At 41.1% G+C, this 20,552-nt stretch overlaps 1 protein-coding gene across 1 annotated transcript; it reads right to left on the bottom strand.

The window, feature by feature from the left end:
- Window positions 1–1,750: 1,750 nt before the first annotated feature.
- LOC309883901 (interleukin-9 receptor-like) lies at window positions 1,751–18,621 on the bottom strand. Its single transcript, XM_082772383.1, has 9 exons — window positions 18,444–18,621; window positions 9,131–9,221; window positions 8,654–8,762; window positions 7,236–7,429; window positions 6,403–6,539; window positions 5,900–6,074; window positions 5,450–5,564; window positions 3,706–3,790; window positions 1,751–2,764 (listed from the first exon to the last, which is right to left on the bottom strand). Exons 2-9 carry the CDS (start codon window positions 9,207–9,209, stop codon window positions 2,219–2,221), a joined length of 1,440 nt encoding a protein of 479 aa, XP_082628509.1. The 5' UTR covers window positions 9,210–9,221; window positions 18,444–18,621; the 3' UTR covers window positions 1,751–2,218.
- Between the last annotated feature and the right edge of the window lie 1,931 nt (window positions 18,622–20,552).

Here is a 20,552-nt window from a genome sequence, read left to right as displayed (position 1 = left end):
TCTACATAGCATATACAATCTTTTAAAAGAAGAAACTGGTATTAGGAGTCAAAATGTTGTAGTACCTATATGTTTGGCACTGTTGCACCTCCTACTGCAATAGCTGTGGAAAACTACTGTGCAAGCTACTAAAACCTGTGATCTCATTGCAAAGATGAGGTAACCAGTTCTACACAGAAACCAAGTGAGGCATGCTATTGATTTATGTGAAAGCATTTGTAATTTTTTTCTCTAGTACTCTGAATCTCATTCTGAAGGTACTTATTGTCTGTTTTTGAATGTGAAAGCATGTTATGAAAAAGTCTTAAGTTGTCCACACCAATGCCCCAATTTCTGTTTTAAACGGATGCTTTATTTAGAGCTGTCTGGAGAGTACAACTCTGGCACTGCCTGTATTAGACATCGTATCAGTCAGCTTGGCTCAGAAAGCCATATAGTTTTGGGTCTGCAGTATCAAATTAATATAACTATACTGCTTCTAGACACACTGCATAATACTGGACTGTGGACACACAATGTCTAGCGTTGACATTGCTGCAGCAGTTTCTGTGCTTCACTGCAATATGCAGTGAAGATCAGAAGTGTGTAGATCAAAGCAATCTGTCCAACAGTCCTAAAACGATAAGGCTTAACACAGGGCTTTAAGATTTTGCCAATTAACTTGCTCTATTCATGAATGTCAAGGAAGAAGCAATCCAAGCATTGTAGTTTGTGTTGCAACTTAATCCCTGGTTTGCATGCTGTTAAAAACAAAAAAGCACCCCTCCCCCCTTGTGTGTTAACTCCCTTTTCTAGCATAAAAAGAACAACCCCTCCTCTTTACCAAATACTATCACCAGCACAAAAATATGTATGTCATCAAATACTACAGTTCTTGCTTTAAAACTGATAGTTTAGATCTCTGTTCTTGATTAGTGCTTCTCTCTTCAGAATTTCAGCAGTGCCTCTAGCAGGAACAGATCTGTAGATTAGATTAAATTACTGAAGATTAAAATGACTATTTTTAATTTTTGGTGATTTTATTGGCTAGAAGAATGTATGCATTAGTGAAAATGTGGATGGCTCTGTGAAAGAGCATACATTCTCCCCTCAAATGAGGGCTTATGCTGGTCTGGAGGGGCCTGTGGTGATAGAAAAAGACACTACATTCAGTCTCTATTTGCTTTTGGTTCTCTATCTCGTTAAGTTTTATGTTCTCCCTTCCATAGCCCGACCTGCTGCTCCTTATGCTCATATCTGATTACAACTATTCCCTTTATCCTTTTGCATGTATTACTAATTTAGAATATCTTTTTAAGTAAACAAGACTTCATGAAACTGCTTCATTTTCTGTGCAGACACATTTGTATGCAAGGGCTGTCTAGATATGAGAGATTTATGATACAATTGATTTGACAATTTTAGGAAACATCCCTCTGATTCTGAAGATTTGAAACTTGGGAATGCTGCATTAAGCCAGACTAAAAGCTTGGTCTAAAAAGGGGTCTAAAAGCTTGGGAATCACCAAAATCCTGCAGGCATGTGGTCTTGTTTTACATATTTTCTTCTGCATAGGAGATTATGGCAACTGATCAGGTTCTTTTCTTGCCATTAGATTGTGGTATAATATAAAAAGCACCCTTGAATATTGTCTTTACAAGATAAAAAGCACAAAGGACCAGAAAAGGGATATATTTTTCAGATATCAGAAAATCCCTGTGCTTACCACACTGAAAACAAACCATTGCTGGCACCTTCTATGGCTGTCCAGCAGGCATTAGTTTTCAGGCTACAGTAAATGTTGAGTTAATCTGAATTACAGTGAGGAAAGAACTACGTGCTGAGAGTAGAACAGCTGTCTCACAATGAAGTTTGGAAAGCATTATCTTGCATGCAATTACAACAGCTCTTCCTGGGGAAAAATAGCAGGTCTGCTACTGCATCCTTAGACTAGAGGATTGCTGGACTTCTGTGGCTGCCAGGAGGTTAATCTGGGGAAAGGCATGGTCATGTGTCTCCTGAGATGGCAGATTTTGCTGTGGTCAGTCCTGGCCGTGCCAGGGATAGCATTTGCTGGGTAGAGGAGTGGGTCACAATCTTTTCTTGAAGTAGAAAAATCAAATATTTAGTTAAGAATGATATATGATTGTAATTGTCTGCACAGACATCATTTAAGCCATTTGGAAAGACAGTGTTGTGAGATGAGAGGGCAGCAAAAGATCTTTGTGGGCAGCATTCCTCAAGGAAGGCCATTCTGATCATTTTGATGTTTGACCAGACCATCACCATCAGAGAGCTTCAGTAGTTCAGCAGCAATCAAACCTCCTGTGGTATCATTGTCACACAAGGTGCAATAGTCACTGTTGCTGAAGGACACATTTGCCATCTCCAAAGATTCCAGAAGCATAAGGAAGTCACCCTTTCCATGCTGTAAGTGAGAAGGACAACTCCTTCCCATGGTAGATCTGTCAAGGTTGGCTTTAATTATTTCAGAAATTTTCAGGCCAACTGTATCATCAGCATGGTTTTGTGCTAAGAATAGTGCCAGCTGGACTTCCATCTCTTCTGCTCTTACATATCTGCTGGGGACATACTGCTGGCTTGGACCAGACGCAAGCATTTCTTCTGCAGCAACAAGATTTGCGCTTTCCACAGGTTTCAAGGAAATCTGGGAAATGAATTCCTGGGTGTTTAGCTCAGAAACTCCATCTGTAGTTACTTTGTTTGAGTTGCTTGCCTCTTCTCTTCTGAGTTGATTCCAAGCTTCATTAGGTCCAACCCAGTCCTAGTGAAAGGATCAGTAAGTTCAGGACATTTTGCTCAGAGGTGGAATTTTCAGAATAACTGTTCTTTTTGTATGGCTTTGGCACAGCAATCCAGAGGTTTAGTGCAAATCTAATGGGCAAAATTTAAGTAATAGGGTAGAAAATCTAGCATTTAACTGCTCTGAAGAAACATGAAATTTTCAAGATTTCACCTCCAGAATATATACTGCAAGCTGCTTGTATTCCTTTGGTTTTGTGAAGGCAGCATGCACCTTTCACGTTCAGCAAGTGTACAAGAAGATGGAAGATGAGAGAATGCAAGTGCACTAATGATGTTTCTTGGTTTTTGCTTCTTCCATGAAACGGATCTGTTTTGTTTTCACCTTTTTTTTTTTTTTCAATTACGCTATTCAAACATACTTAAGATATTGGGAATGCTAGAGGAACATGCTAGAGGATGGCAGCAATGTCGATTAACTACTAAGCTGCCACTTGAGAAAAAGACTGGTGATTCCTTGGCTTTTTCTACTTAACAGACAAAATACTCTCTGTGGAAGGAAACCCTGATTTGTTAAACCAAAGTAACCCCTGAATACTGTGCTTGGTTACCAGTGTTATCCGTCTGAAAAATATGAAAAGCATCACTTACTGGTAATACGTTGAAAGATCCTCTGGATATAGAAAAACACTACAGGTAATGGATGGATTAGGAGCAAGCTACTGGAGGGGTTTTATTTTTAAGGAGAGAGAAGATGGACAGTGGCTCTGGTGGTGCAGTTAGTATGTGGAGGCAGGAAATTAAGTGAGAAACCATGAAGTCCCAGGAAGACCAGACCTACATGTTAACATGGTAACATGTTACATGGTAACAATGCTCAGGACCTAGAATGATCAATCCTAGGAAAAAAAATCCTCCACTCACAAACTGAGGATCATAAGAAAGAAATTAAACATTTCTTACCTTAAAATTCCCATTATGCAAATTATAGAGTGGCTGAAAGAAAGCAGCTGGTGTGGGAATGTTAAAGCAGGAGAGGCTTTTTGCCCTAAAGTGAGAAAACAACACTTTAAAATCAAAAACCAGACAATTGTTCTGTATTCTGTCTCAATGATATAGCACACTGGTTAAATGAAAGCCCAACTCTTCTGATAGAAAGATTGCAGTAGAATCTCATTTCATGTGGTTCCTGACATCTTGTGGATATGCAATTATCTGCCTCTCAGACATTCTTTTAATATTCCTAACCCAAAGCGCAGCCTTCTCAAAGTTTTCTGAGGAATGCTATATTCAATGCACTCAACTCATTACTAGTCTACTACTCATTGTATGTACTGAGCTGTTTATGCATTTGTTTAGCATCTTGTTTGATCTAAACCACCTTTTCTAGAAGTATTTTAGAGCATGCAAGTTTCATTAAATTTAGACAGAGAAATTCTGCCATATATCACAGTCCATCCATTACAGTTTATCCTTTACAAACATTTTATCATATGAATATCATATATTTTGTTTCCCTCTGAGCAGCATGTATATGGAGCATAATAATGTATGTCAAGGCTTTTGTGCTACCAGCACAAAATGGAGATGAATGGTCGAACCAACGTTTTAGAGACACTTTTTTTTTTTTTTTTTTTTTTTTTTTCTGTATGACTTGGTCCCAGAACCAAGAAAACACAGAACCTGAGTAGTTTGCCTATATTGGTATTTCACATACTGACTACTGGCAGGTATGTCACAAATAGCTTAACATTGATATCAGTTTAACCATCTTTATGGATTGCTGTATGCTTCCACCTTTAGGTTACCTATATGTACATGTACATGAGACAACTCAAAATTTCCATGTTTTTTTTTGTCCTGGTTTTGGCTAGGATAGAGTTAATTTTCCTTCTAGTAGCTGGTATGGTACTGTGTTTTGGATTTAGAATAATAATAATAATGATAACATGCTGATGTTTTAATTGTTGCAGACCAGTGCTTACACCAAGCCAAGGATGTTTCAGCTTCTCGCTCTGTCCTGCCAGTGGGCAGGCTGGGGGTGCATGAGGAACTGGGAGGGGACAGAACCAGGACAGCTGACCCAAACTGACCAAAGGGATATTCCATACCATGTGGCATCATGCTGAACATTTATATGGGATGGGTGACTGCGGTGTGGGAAGAGGGACTGCTGCTCAGGGACAACCTGGGCATCAGTCGGTGGTGAGCAATTGCATTGTGCATCACTTGTCTAGTACAAATTATTATTAATAACACTATTATCATTATTATTATTTTCCTTTATTTTCTGTCCTAATAAACTGTCTTTATCTCAACACACAAGGTTTCACTTTTTTTCTGATTCTCTCTTCCATCCCCAGGGCAGGGACAGGGAGGGTGAGCAAATGGCTGTGTGGTGCTTGGCTGCTGGCCGGGTTAACCCACAACAGGTTTAAATTTCTTTAACTCCAAGAGACCCTCAGCCTCGACCTTTAGCTGAGCTTGGGTGCCAAGAAGGCACTTTGGTCTCCTTAATGACTGAATAGTGGGTCATTAATTGTCATTAGCTAAGAATCACGTCATATCCTGAGAACATCAAAAGAGCTTTTGAGCATGTTAGAATCTGCTCAGCAGAAACAAGAAGCAAAATGGATATAAGGACACTTTGTTTACTCTCTTTAGGTTATAAAGATCAAGAGAAACTTAAAGAAGAACTATAACATACCTTGAAGAAAGCTTGCAGTTCCAAAATAAATAGAGCAGGGTGCCAAAACTCAGAGGAATGAACAAGAACTGCAAAGTTCTGGAATTAAAGAGCTTTTCAGACACTTCTGGTACACCTAGGAAAAGAATCATCCCCCCCACCAAAAAAAAAAAAAAAAAAAAAAAAAAAAGAAAGAAAGAAAAAAAAAAGATAAAAAGCCTGAAAGTTAGGATAGATCCCCAAATAACTAAGCAATACAAAAATACAAGTGAAATAAGCAGTTAAAGACCTCAAGGAAAGTAATTTGGTTAAGAAAACTTGAAGGAAACTGATTCTGATTTTTAAAAGCTTCATTTTACCAAGCATCTTCCTTTTTTTTTTTTTTTTTTTTTTTTTTTCCTCCTTTCATTTTTAAAAATTAGTATGGACATGAAAAGACATGAATTAAGACGAAAACAATATTCTTTGTACCTGCTCTTTGAAACACTGTTGTCTGGCTCCACTCACTCCACTGACTATGATACGAATCCTCGTTTTCAGAAACTTTGCAGCGAACTCGTGCAATGTAAGAGACACCACTGTGAAACTCTGTGCCTTCAATTTCTATTTGTGGTAGTGAACTGGGTGGTGTCTTGTTCAATGCAAACTGCAAATCATTACAAAAAAAATCTATTAAAAAGGCTGGGCAGAGGGATGGTCTTTTAATAACTTTTTTTTTCCTTCTCCAAACCCTCTGTTCTTGGTCCAAGAATAGGGCCTACATGATGATGAATGACTTCTGAATGCAGGATTCAGAAGATGATGATGCATTGTTCTTCACTATTGATGTTTTACATAAAATCTTTCTGTCTTGATATGGAAAGACAGAAGGGTTAGCTTAAAACAGTCAGCTTCCAGAAGACCCTAAGCTGAGTGGCAAGGCCATTCATTGCACCAAGAGTAAGTCAGCATGAGTGTGTGGCTCATCCAGTTACCTCCCATGACACGCTGTACTCCTTGTACTGCAACTCATATTGAAGTATTTCAACGAGGTACCAAGGCACACTCCACCATATCTGACACTTGCTTGCAGTAATGTTGCTCTGGATGTTCAAAGGTGGATCAAGCTTTACTGCAAACAGAGAGGTAGGTTTTCCACAATATTTGGGACTGGAATACCACAGAAGAAGATGCATGTTTCTAGACTGATTAAAGTCTTGGAAGATAAAGCTGGTTCTAAAGAGAGATACTAAGACCAGCAGTAGTCTGCATTAGCTTACAGGGTAGGTCAGAACAGCTACAGAACTGACAAAAATTAATGATAACTCAGATAGCCCCTGGGGATAGTCCTGCAATCAAAGAACCACTCCATATATCTCATTCTGCTCTTCCAATGTAACACTAGTATAGACAGGCTCTGAGATTTCAAATACTAGGGCATTTGTCTAAAGTACCCGGCCATGGGACCTAGGATTTTATCTACAACTTAGATTCCTCATGACTTCATTTCTTTCAAAAACAAAACTAAACAAAACATAGAAGCAATCCAATTGTACAAGAAAACAGGATGAAGACCAGAAGCATATCCAAAATGTGCTGCAGAACCATCCCTCTCTGAAGTCCAGAAAAAGTCAAAATATAGAGACACTGGAACTGCATCCTTAATAATAAAGACCATGTAGTGTACTCTGCAGGAATGGACAATTTGGCTTGTTTCCATTATTTTCACTTCCTGTCTTTGAGACACTGTTTTTCAGAAGGTATGGTAGATCCATCCCAAAGATGCTAGGCAGAGCCTCATTCCACATCTGCTCTGGTTCATACTTACTGTGCTTGCGGGGATTGTATTCTGGAAAGGTAATGTATGTATGATTACTCCCAAAGAAGTTGCCTTGGAGAGAGACTCTATAACCATCTGTTTCCAAGATCTGGCTGGCTAAGTGGATTGTGCAATGATACTGTTTCTGCATACTGTCTCTGGCAGTCAGTTGGCAGCTGGCATTTTGTCCCTTTGACCAGAGGCTAAAAAAAATGAAAAAGGCTGAAAGTTTCTTTTAAGTCTTATAATTAACTGCTTTATGGTTTATGAAAGATGTGTGGCAGCTTTGCACAGCAACACCTTCGGGAAGAGTATGTCCCTCCTTAGTGCAAACAGCAGAGAAAGCAATGTTAAAAATGGCTGGACAGCAGGGTTGAAGGAGGAGGAAGGAAACAGCCTCATAACCTCACTACTGAGCGCACTAAGCCTCCCAGCAGCTGCACGTAGTACTCTGCACCTGCCCCCTGCTCCCTCTCAAAGTGAGAGGTTGTACTGGGTCTGGCTGGAATGTTAACTTTCCCTGCAGCTGCTATGTATTGCTGCCAGGAAAGTGGCGGGGCATGGGGGGGAGGGGAGGGGGTAAACCACCTAATATAGCCATTTATTAGTAAATTTTTCGTGTTGCTTGTGGCCCCACAATAAACTGGATACCATAGTTTATCAAGTTGGCATTTTTTCCATAGATTTAAAATAATGTATCATTAAGAGTTACGCTATTTTTTACTTAACTATATCAGAATATAATAAGGCATCTAATGCTGGAGTGGCTTTCCCTTGTGTAACAGTTTACTAGTTATTAGTAATCAAGACAACTTTATTACATCATGTAAACACATTAATCTTGAATTACCGTATCACAATGCTTATTATCCTGTCACCTAGCAAACTATTCATTGTTTTTCTTCTGTTAGAGATAAAATTATTCACATAATAAACCCATTACTAAAACTTTTAATTCACTAGACTTTCAAAATCCTTTAAGCATATATATGAACTAGATTAAACCAGTAGGAGTTTACTCTTTAGGCAGCAAGATGATTAGAAACTGATGAGGCTGCTTCATGTAGGATCAGCCTGGAAGTCCTCAAATGGCTGAGAACCAAGGCTGCAAAGGGATGGCTCTCTGCACTGAGAGGCCCTTGCCAGCAGATGACACCAGACTGATGGACCACCCTGAGCCTGCAGGAGACTGTGCAGCTGCATGTACGAAACCTCTGCTGTACCCCTGGTGACTGTGAGCCCATGAAAGACTGCTGCAAAGGGAGCAGCTACCAAGGCAGCCCAGGACTGTAGCAGTGAGATGGCTGAGATGGCTGTGCCCAAAGCAAGCAAAGCACCCAGCCAGGCCCCATCTTGGCTCCTCCATGCTGTACTTCCCACACCAGTGCCGGGACTACCACAGATAGCTCTTGGCTTGCAACTCTTACTTTGTGAAGTGCAGGTAGAAAGGTCCATCACCCACAGGCTCCTCCATTGCCCACATGCAATTCACAGTAGTCACATAGTTATTCAGGCAGCTCAGACTGCCAGGGAACTCTGCAGAAGAAGGAGACCAGAGCTGCATTTGTTACCACCTGATAAGGCCTAAAACATATTACTTGCTAGTGCTTCCTTTACTGATGCCTTCCTCATGATATTTTTCCTCTGTACCGCACTTCTCTGCATGAGATGAGTGTAAGAACTTAGGGCAGGGACCTCAAGCAGTGGCTGTTCTTTCTGCTGCTCAGCTTGTCCAGCATGTTTTCAGTTGCTTAGGTCTGGCATTGTCAGACAGATGTACTAGTTCCTGGGACCTCAGAAAGTGCAATCACAAGATCTTGTATTCTATTCTTTTGTGTCTGTGTATGAAAACAAGAACGTGTATACACCCCTCCCACCGTGGACCTATTCCAGGTTTCCCTTACCTCTGCCTTGTCCTCCACCAAGGAGTAGCACAGCAGTAATGCACAGGTGAAGGCCCAGCTGCTGCACATCTTGTCCCATTCCAGACAGTATCTAAAATAGACCAGTCATTAGAAGCAGTTTTGTCAGTAGTTGTACCAGCAGGCTGAAGCCTGATACAAGCTGACCTTGTCTGTCAGACATGGCACCAACTCAGGTATGCTGTGTCATCTATAGAGACTGTTCTTCTCACAGCAGCAAATATTACTTTGCATAGGAATATAAAGCACTAGCCACCTGAAAGCAGATTTTTAATTCCTGCCAATTGATGTTTTTTAGTCTTTTTCTCTACTTCCCTTTTCTGTTGTTTGTTGTTGTTATTGGGTTTTGTTGTTTGTTTTTTTGCATGCACCTGGCACATGAGAATTTAAGAGCAGCACAGAGCCACAGTGGATCAGAATAAAGGCTCATGTGTCCTGTTTCTGACAGTAACTGAAAACAGGTGCTTAAAGAAAAATGTAATGATAGGGAAAGCATAGATATTCTTCTCTGAGAACCTTTTCAGCCTCCAGACACTTGCAGCTCAGATCTTCTGGAACAGACATAATTTCTGCATCTTCAAGACTTTAGTGGGTTTTCCTCTTATGAGCTCATCCATCAACAGTAGTTGCCTTCTGAAAGCCATCTACACAATAAACACTACTCTCTATGCTCTCTACATTTAATGATGGATTATTTATTTAGTTGTTTAAACTTGACAGAGTCAAGTAACTGTGTTGTGTTTTTGTTGTTGTTGTTGTTTTGTTTGTTTGTTTGTTTTCCTGGCAGTTTCCTGGCAGAAATCTGTTTTCTCTTTACAAGAGGAATATTTTCTTGAGCTGCTTATGTCATTAAACTTTTGAGGGACGCTTTCTTTAAGCCACTTGGAGTTGCCTTGAGCTACTGTGAAAGAATTTGAAGTCAGGTACAAAAGCTGGGATAGAAAAGGGTGTTCTATCCTAAAGACTATTTGTTTTAGACTTTTTCCCATTTAATAGCTGAATAAAACCAAGATCTATCATAGTTCTCTCTCTCTCTTACACACACACACAAGAAGCCACAATTCCAGGCAGATAACCAAGTTGCTCACCTACAGCATGAGAATCTTGGGATCATATTTTCTTCCCATAAGTATTTCCTTGCTGCCAAGGAAAATTTCAGAAGGCAGAAATGGAGAGAACAACTGGTATATTCCTGGTCAAAGAACTCATCTGGGATGTGGAATACTTAGAACCTGGTCAGTGCCCCAGTTTACTGAAGGAGACTGTATAGATATTTGAAATATTGCCGTGTGCAATATTGAATGCTGGCTCTCCCGGAAGTTACATGGGAGTCCCTGTCTTTCTTCTTAAACAGAAATTCCGTATAAAGTTTCTGACTTCATGATAAACCAGCAAACAGAAGTTTAATATGAAGAAACCTGACCTAGTCAGTAATACATGGTGTTTTATAAGATGCAAAAATCTTATAAATTTTTAAATTAAAAAAAGATGTTTTAACAGCTTGCAATATTTGCTGTTTCCTTAATGCTCCAAAAAAGCCCAGAACCTCTGCAGGTAGTGTGTTGCTCTAGGAAGCCCATGACTCAACGTGGAGCCCAGAAAATGTGGAGTGTGTAAAAAGAGTCCACTTTTGAATTTAGACAAAAAGAGTTATTTGAAAATTTCAAAAATATTGGAGGAATGTTGTTTGCACGGCTTGCCCAGCATGGATACTGAACTGAGCTCTTGGTTTGGGGTAACAGAAGTCTGTGAAAACGTTCTGACTTGAAAGAGCTTGGCTTGCTTTGGGCAATGCCAGGGCCTATGTTCTCTCTTTCAGAAGCAGTTGGGGAAAAGAGAAAGATAAATATCAGGATGGGAAAAGCACTAAGAACAACATTTGCACAAGGCCAAATGGGTATAGCCAGGCTACCGAATGAATATAGTTTCTAAACAGCAAGAGACCTGAAGTAGACTTAAATGGGAGTGAATGACTAAGAGCCTATGCTTAGCAAGGAGTGTGATATTTCAATTAGCGGTATTGTTTTATTGAAGTTATTAAATGATATGATGTCTACAGCAGCAGAAGCTAGACTCCATGACCAGAAGTATCCTTCCAGTCTCAGATTTCAGACAACTAAACTGCAGCATTCCTGTATCAACCTCTTTCCTATAATTATGCTACCTTACAGTGTTGCTATCCTGAATTAAATAGTAAAATAACTACAACGTACCAGAAACTGATCAAAAGAAAAGGAATCTTTCTGGCTTCCATTTCACCACCTCCTCATTTATGTTTTTTTTTTTTGGTAAATATCCTGTTTTGCTGCAGACCTTCTTCAGAGTGGGGGTTGTAGAGAGGAAGTGTCACTGTTAGCTGAGTTTAGCTGGGGGAGGCTGGGAGGCATGAAGTCTCTCCTGTTTATCATTCTAATCAGGGTTGCATATGATCCCTGTGATAAGTACAGTAAGACTGACTAAATATGAAATAGAGAGAGCTGCATAAGTACATGCACAAGTAGAATTATACATATGCTTACAAGAACTTGCCCAAGCACACAGATGAACAAACATATGCCAAAATAACTAAAACAGCTAATTACCTATTTCCAGGTAAACATAGCTAATCTATTAACACTCCTTCCACTCCTCTTCTCTCCTCCCCCACCCACCCACCCAACCAAACCCCAACTCTTTATTCAGTTCTGCAATATATGAAATGTGCCAGACATTTACTGGCTATCTCACCTGGAAAAACAAAACAAAACAAAACAAAACAAACAAACAAACAAAAAACTATTTGTATGTTAGAAGTTATGAATATTTGTTACAACTGGGTAATGGAAAACCGAATTCTGAAAAGGTTTTCAGAAAATGATTTTGGGGAAGTAGCAGATAACCAGTGAACAAGAGCCTGCAGTACATTAATGCAATTACAAGAGCTTTCACACAGACCACGGATGCTTATCAATTAAAAGAAATGTTACTGCAGCTACATGCAGCATTCATAATGCTATTATTAGTTCTTCTATTGGGCTCCACAGTTTGAACAAAATATTGCTGAAAAAAGATTAAAAACTAATTCTGAAAAGGCTTATGAGAATGATTTAATAACTTTCCTCAGAATGAACAACTAAATATTAACTAAATCTCTTACCCAAAGGAAAAGTTAAGAAGCAATTTTATACCATCCAGAAGTAGCTACCTGGGAAGAGTATTTCAGGTAGGAGAAAAGCATCTTTTTTAAATCTACTAGAGAAAGATGAAAGAATCCAGAAGTTAGACACTGAAGATGGATAGTCAGACAGAAATGAAGTCAGACAGTAGAATTCATGCAAAGAGACACTTCATTTATTGCTGAAACCTCTTGCCTAAACATAAGATCCAGTGCTGGTAGTCTGTAAATCTTGGTTAGGTATCTAAAAAAATAATAATAAAAAAAAAAAATATATATATATATATAAAATAATAATCCTTTGTTCAGATGGAAGCCCTGAGACTGATGCAGGACTTGTTAGTTACAATTTTCTGTGCTAAAGTGATCATGATAGCATTCTCTTAACATCTGCAATCTTCAGCCTTGCAAGAGAAAACCTAGTTTACATTCTAAAAAACTTGTTCACAAACTGGCAGAATTACTTCTCAGCAACAGCCAGGCACTTCTCACTTAGGAAGAAAGAAAATACCTATACATTTTGTAGTGCTCAGGGGAACTGCTGGTTTCAAACACAGAGACATTAGTGAAGCTATCTGTGTTGTGTCTGCTCGTACTTGCGATGAGTTTGGTCTTGCAAGAAAATTACTGTAAGTTTTACTAGAATCCTACAGATACTTAGGTGCCTTTTCTTATCTTTTGTACTCACTGTGCTTCCCACATTTCAAATTGCTCAGCTGTGGAAAAGGAATTGCCACATTACCCTAAGGCAGGTTGAGCTAACGATAGCCCAGACTGATCACAGATAAATTGTCTTGGCAAGTCCCAGAAGAAAACGACTGCTTCAGTGACATTCTCTTTCTCTTCTGTAAGTCAATATGAAAGTTTTGATAAGCCGCGTGGCAAGGTGAACAGAAACAATTCAATCCTCAGCTTCTCTTGGTGCTGGACAGAAGACAGACACAGAACGGGGCAAAAACAAGACAAGTGCAAAAGCACTTTTCAGTTTTGGTGAGAATGGAGGGAAGGGATTCTCAGTGGCCTAGCAGTCATTCATCATTCCTCCCAGTGGACATCATCTCTGACCACTATCTGTGCTTTCCTCAGCAGCAGGGGAATAACAAGCTGATAATCAAGCCACGAACCAAGCAGAAACAGATTATATGCCAGCACCATTACAGAATCACAGAATGGCCAAGGCTGGAAGGGACTTTTGAAGATCATTTAGTCCAACCCCCCTAGCCGAGCAGGATCACCTAGAGCACATTGCACAGGATGACATCCAGGCGGATTTTGAATAACTCCAGAGAAGGAGACTCCAAAACCTCTCTGGGCAACCTGTTCCAGTGCTCTGTCACCCTCGCAGTAAAGAAATGCACTCTCATATTCATCCAGAACCACCTGTGCTTTAGTTTGTGCCCACTGCCTCTCGTCCTGTCGCTGAGCACAACTGAAAAGACTGGCTCCATCCTCTTGACACCCTCCCCCGCATTGATTAGGCCTCCCCTCAGTCTTCTCTTTTCCAGGCTAAGCATGCCCAGTTCTCTCAGCCTGTCCTCATATGACAGGTGCTCCAGTCCTCTAATCATTTTCATAGCCCTCCTCTGAACTCGTTCCAGTAGTTCTATGTCCCTCTTGTACTGGGGAGCCCACAGATGGACACAATACTCCAGATGTGGCCCCACCAGGGCTGAGCAGAGGGGGACGATCACCTCCCTTGACCTGCTGGCAACACTCTTCCGAATGTAGCCCAGGATACCATTGGCGTTCTTGGCCACAAGGGCACATTGCTGACTCATGGGCAGCCTGCTAGCCACCAGGACTCTCTCAGGTCCCTCTCTGCAGAGCTGCACTCCAGCAGGTCAGCCCCCAGCCTGTACTGGTGCTTGGGGTTATTCCTCCCTAGGTGTAGGACCCCTTGCTTGCCCTCATTGAACTTCATGAGGTTCTTCTTGGCCCAACCCTCCAGCCTGTCAAGGTCACTCTAAATGGCAGCACAGCTCTCTGGGGTATCAGCCACTCCTCCCAGCTTTGTGTCATCAGCAAACTGGCTGAGGGTGCACTCTATTCCATTGTCCGGGACACTGGTGAATAAGTTGAACACTGGACCCAGTACTGACTCCTGGGGGACACTGCTAGCTACGCGCCTCCACCTAGACTCTGCACCACTGAGCACAACCCTCTAAGCTCTGCCATCCAGCCAGTGATCAATCCACCTCACTGTTCACTCATCTAGGCCACACTTCCAGAGCTTGTCTATGAAGATGTTATGGGAGACAGTGTCAAAAGCCTTGCTGAAGTCAAGGTAGACCACACCCACCACTCTCCCCTCATCTACCCAGCTAGTCATCTCATCACTGAAAGATATCAAATTGTTAGGCAACATCTTGTTGGCATGGGCGGTCTGCCATATATCCTAGTACCAAGGCCAGCATTACAGCAGCTGGGGGACTGGAATGCACATCAATTTCCTAGACAGGTTGCTTGATGCCTTTTTTTTTTTTTGTGTGTGTGTGTGTGTTTTCCAACTCCCGGTTCCTGCAATACAGCCCTACTTGTGGGTGAAGGCAGAAAAGCCGAGTGAAAACTTGGGGTGGTGGAGGTGTGGGGGTGCCAGAGGAAAGCAGAACCACCTTCAATCTGCATAGAAGAAAAAGACCGAATAAATGTCTGAGGGAAAGTCCTGAAAGGACACACCAGGTGTGCTGCCACAATTCCAGGTTGGTTCAGCATCAGCATATGACTGGTGACCTCGAGTTCCTAGATGGTCTCAGCTGGTTTCAACAGTATTTCCAACCTTTCCATGTTTCCAGGACAGAGTTCTGCCTACTATCCAGTCAAGAAAATGAGGCTTTGTAGCCACGCCTTTATCATCCCTTCCTGTAGTTCTATCAGCTTCTTCCATTTCCCAAAAGTCATTTAAACCAGAATTTTTACAATGAACATAGATTTCCCAAATCAACAGATGAACAGATGGTCGACAGTTATTGCTATGTTTTTCTGTTGTATTACCAGAAATCTGTATTGAAAGTTTTGTCTCACCCCCCACATCTGAGGTCCAGTACAACACACAATAAAAAGATGGCCTTTGCTTTTAGGAATGTATAGGGTAAAATAAATGAATTGATAGATACTATAGAGAGGGAAAGTAACACAAGACTGTGGTCCCTACAGTCTCAGCATATGGTCAGCCTAGACATTATCTGGTTTATAGGAACTCAGCAAAGCAGAGCTTTAAGGAGAGACTTGAAGAATGAGGCTGAAGTAGCTCAAGAGAGAACTGTAAGCAGCACCTTCAGAGTATAAGCTATAGCGTGGTAGAAATTAAAGTGGGATTTGTTTGATGATTTAGTTGGAGCTGGAAGCTAGTATCATAGAGTTGACTTCTTGGTATGGAAGTGACAGATGACGAGCAAAAGGGGAGGTGGTCAGTGACTTGAAGGTGGGGACAAGAAGCTTATATTTGGCATGACAGAGAGGAAAACGGAAGAATTGTGTAGAGAAACGTAATAGGGTCAAAGGGACAGGTACAAAAAAAGATCCTTGTGTCACTCACCTTTGAATGGATACAGGTAAGACAAGATCAGTTCTACAAAGGCCAAATAAAATATGAAACTGAAGTGTCATGAAAGAACATAAGCAAGGGTTTCATGTGGAACTGTGTGCATAAGAATCTTAAACATGCTTGAATTTCATCTGATACATGTAGTGATATCATATGCTAGCTCTGCAGACAAAAGAATCATGCTCCTCTAGTTGAAAGAGGCACAACAGACATGCAGGACTCCTAGGTCTTAGCCCACCTCTGCCATCATTATATGGAGTATACTGTTATGTCAGTGCATTTTTTTTCTGTTGCAACTCATATGATCTGCTGTGTTCACCTAAAGCTTAGAGGAAGTTAGAGGCTTGAGGCTCTGATTTTGCAGCTGCTCTGTGCTATTCCAGAAATGTGCTCTGCTCTCCCTCCCACACTAAGATATGAGTGGTATGCAGTGGGAGCAGGCACAGCAGATCTGGCCCATTTAATACTCTACTTCTGTCCCTTACATGTTAGCAATTAGCCACAACTGACCTACTCTCCCTTGGCCAGAACCCCTTCCTTTGCTTCAGTCTTTGTGAGAGGCAGCAGCAACAGGCACTAAAGAAAGGCGGGACACTAAATTATAGGAAACTAAACACTGACAGGCAATAGTGTGCCTGTACCAACATGCACGTTTCTCCACTCATGAAGGCTAGTCCCAAGTGCACATTCTCCAGAACAATCCATTCTACTATTAAGAAATATAATTGATCATCTTTAGCACTCCTTTAGTCACCCTTTCCTACAAGCAAATACTTTGAGATACAAGTACTTTTCTTTTCCTTTCCTTTCCTGTCCTGTCCTTTCTTTAAGAAAAAATAATGATACATTATCTACCTGCTGAATACCTAGGTCTCTGAGCACATCTGACAGAAACATGTCAAGTGCATGTGGTGCACTCACATGATCAGCCTGTAAGCATGTGAACTGCTAGAGAATAAGAAAGTAATAGGATTTCCTCATCCATAGTTCATACATAGTCCCAAACACTGAGGGATATTTTGTCAGGTTTTATTTACATTCATCTTTTTCACACAGAGAAGAGTGTGAAAGATAATTTGCTCAAAATACCTCTTTCTAACACACTCCAAACCAGAATCAATGTGATAGGGTGTGGTATTGTGCTCAGCAATCTAGCAGAAAAAAAGCGCAAAGACCCTTTTGGTGGTTTGATTGTTCTAGGATCCTAGTAGCAGAAATAATATACAGTCCCTCATTTAGGCTAACAAATTATTTTTCATATCTTGCTTTTTGCTCAGTAGATGTACCCTACCATTATTTATTGGCATGCATAGCACAGAAATATGTTAAACCATCTTACCAGCTCAAAGGAAACTTCACTTTTCACACTGTTTCTGTCCCTTGATAGTTTAGGCTGTGTGGTTTGATGATCAGGCAGTAGCAGCAGTGGCATAATAAAGCAGAGCTTACTGTGCCCGATTTTAAAGATAATCTCAAGAACCAATGAAAAACTGCTCAGATTATCAGATTGAGTTAAAGTAGCTGCATCTGCAATTACTCATTAGGGATGGAGAAACTGAGGAATTTCTGCTAAGGGGTTAACATTTAGAAGGCCAAATAATTTGCTGAATATGAAAGTACCTTCTTAGAACACTTAATTAAAAAAAAAAAAAAAAATCATCAAAAGAGCTGTAAGTGACCTAAAGCCATTTCCTAGTCCTGTCTGAATGTGAAGTGAGACTGCTTCCATCCAAGGCCTCTGCCCAACTCTGCCAACAGTGATGCCCAACTTTGCAAACAGTTGAATACCTGAGGCACCGCTGAGCTACCTTCTTCTTCCTCCACAGCCTTTTCCTGCACTGTTCTTAAAGGGGCAACTTGGGAAACATCAGAGGCAAACAAGCACTGCAGTGCTTCCCTGTCCATATCCTACAATGCATAGGGAACAGATCTTTCCATATTCAGGTGAAATGCTGCAGTGATAGTGTTAGAGCTAAGAATTCACCAAGTCAGTCATGTAAGTGGGTCTGGTTCCAGAGAAAGGAAAGAGAGATGCAAGCAAAGGACTGACTGAATAACAGTCTCTCAGCATTAGCTTCATGGGCCAAGAGAGAGGGACAGGGGCAATGTAGAAACAGAGACAGATGTTTCTATTGCAGGCAGAGCAATGTCGATTCTCCAAGTACCTGCTTTCAGACCTTCTTCACATAGTAAGACTCCTGCCAACTCACATGAGGCCCTAAGAGTACCCATATGAACATATTTTAGACTATTTATTGTTACATCAATCACAAATGGGAGCAGAAACAGAAAAGCCTTAAAATGCAAGCAGTTTTCAGAGCAAGTAACACCTGCTACACCAGAATTGTCCAGAACAAGTAACACCTGCTGCACCAGAACTGTCTAGACACCTGTAGATTGCCTACTACAACAGAAAACATTTAATCTCTTAGAGACAAATTGTATCCTTGCATCTTCCCCCTACTGCTGTATATCACCATAAGGATGCTACAGCCATCTGATACCCACAGCTTTGACCCATTGCCTCTACAGCAGACAGAAAAATCAGTACAAACATTCAGCAGAAGTTTGGTTCAAACAGCAAGGCATAAACTTACCTTCCTAGTTTCCTTTCACATCACTGTTCCGAAAGACAGAGTAGTATTTCTGACAATACCACAGCTACTTGTAGGTTGCTTTTTACCCCTACCTCAAGTGATACTCAGCCCAAAGACCATTAACTGAATTCCTGTTTTCTAAAAGCTGCTCAGACCCTTCTTTCATGTTTTCAAGCACTCATTTACTGGCTCTCCCATGACTAACTTCAGTGTTTGCCACCAGTGAGCATTGTTTCTCCCCAGTTAATGTTTTACATTGTGTTTAACCTGCAGTTTTTCCCCTCCCACCCCAAATGCTCCATTTGGATAGGATTGTCACTGTTTGTCTGCTGCTGGCCCAGTGTCAAGTGCATGCATATTTTGCTATCTCCTCTGATTCTGGATCACGATAAAGGCAGAAGTAGTAAACAGGATAAGCATCATATTCCAGTGGAAGCTAATGGGGCATGCAGTAGTTGGTCTGTCTGTGCTGCATTTCTTGGCCTGTACAATAATGCACATTTTTGAGCCTGAGATAGTCTCAGTTAGACTCATAAACAGGGACACTTTCATGTCCCTGACCACTGTGAATACCACACTGAGCACAGCAGACCAGAGTAATACAAATACTTTGTCTACATGGGTGGTGCTGCTGTCACCTTTTACAATCTCATCACACTGCTTAATGCATGGCTGCACTCACCTCTGCAAGGTATGCTAAACTTAGATCACCTGATTACCTTAGCATGGCAGTAGTCGCTAAGCAGATTCCCCTGGAATGGACAGCTTAAGCAGCCTATTGTAATCTCTGTTCTTTTAGGGAGGCCTGCTTGGCTAAATGTTGAAACATCAAATGCCTTTACCACACTATTATCATAACTCTTTCCTGTGCTTTACACTGCTGTTCAGGAATCTGCCACTGTGGGTTACTGAGGTCACGGAAGGGTGGAGTGAAACATTTTACAGACAGCTTGTTTGAGAGCAGGGAAAGCCTCACAAAGAACAACAAAACATAGGTTTTTCAACATGACCAATGGCCCTAACATTCCACAGGGTACATGTTTTTTCCAAGTTAGGTATTGTTAGGTCAGGGACACTTGCAAAGTTTGCTACTAGGAGCCACGGCAAAAAGAAAACAAACACACACACACACACAAACAAACAAAAAAAAAACCACCACCATTGCCACTTCAAAAATGTCCACATCCACAGTGTCAACAAATGTTTGGCCGAAAGCTTAATCGTTACAGCCTGCCTCCAAGGGAATAGTCTCCCTTATTTTCACATCCTTGTGCCACATATCGTGGAAGTTTCTCTCTGCTCATGAAGTCTGCCTCCTAGGATGACCAGAGGCAACTTCCAGTCTAACATAGCTGCGAAACAGTGACTTCTATCGTATGTGCAGCTACGGACTATGTAGCAATGACAGAAACAGATACTTTGGCAATTCTGGGGCCGATGATTCTATCTAAGGCATGGGGTGTGCAGAACTGAGGTGTAAAAGGGCCCAGAAAGACAGGCAAGTTTCCCCTCCACTAAACATCCTGGGCCAGTTAGCACCACGTTGTTTCTGAAATGCCACTACCTGTTGTTGATGCAGCTGCAGAATACTTGTAACAGACCAGCAGCGATGCTTCTGCTCAGTATATATTTGGATAGACGGTGCATGCAGACTTTACAGGACACTGCGGGGCAGACAGCTCAACAAGGAAGTGGAGTTAGCTCGCTCCTCTGCTGCCTCGTAGCGGGCATGCAGGGTACTTGCACCGCAGCAGGGAGAATGCGTAAGCATGCAAAGATAACGCTTTCTGTGGCAGAAGACAGCAAAAAATATGAAAACGGAAAAAGGAGGGAAGAAACCAAACCCACTGGTATCTTGGGTCTATGCCCAGGAAGCCCAGAGCTAAAAGGTACATTGAGGAAGTAAAAACAACATGGGCAAAGCTAATGTACAACTAATGTACAAAACTAATGTACAAAACTAATGTATAACAGTAAAGCTAATGTAATTTTAACCCTGTAAGTTCAAAAGGCAGCGTGGGTGGCACCATGGTTGTCGTAAAATATCAAATGGAGGATGCATAGAAAAAATCTCTTAGCACTCAATTGTGAAAGAAACAGCTTCCTTTC

This window comes from Aythya marila, assembly GCF_965140915.1.
Source record: "Aythya marila genome assembly, chromosome: 15".
Lineage (NCBI taxonomy): Eukaryota > Metazoa > Chordata > Aves > Anseriformes > Anatidae > Aythya > Aythya marila.
Note: the sequence above shows the minus strand (reverse complement) of the source record. Positions and strands in the feature narration are given on the sequence as shown.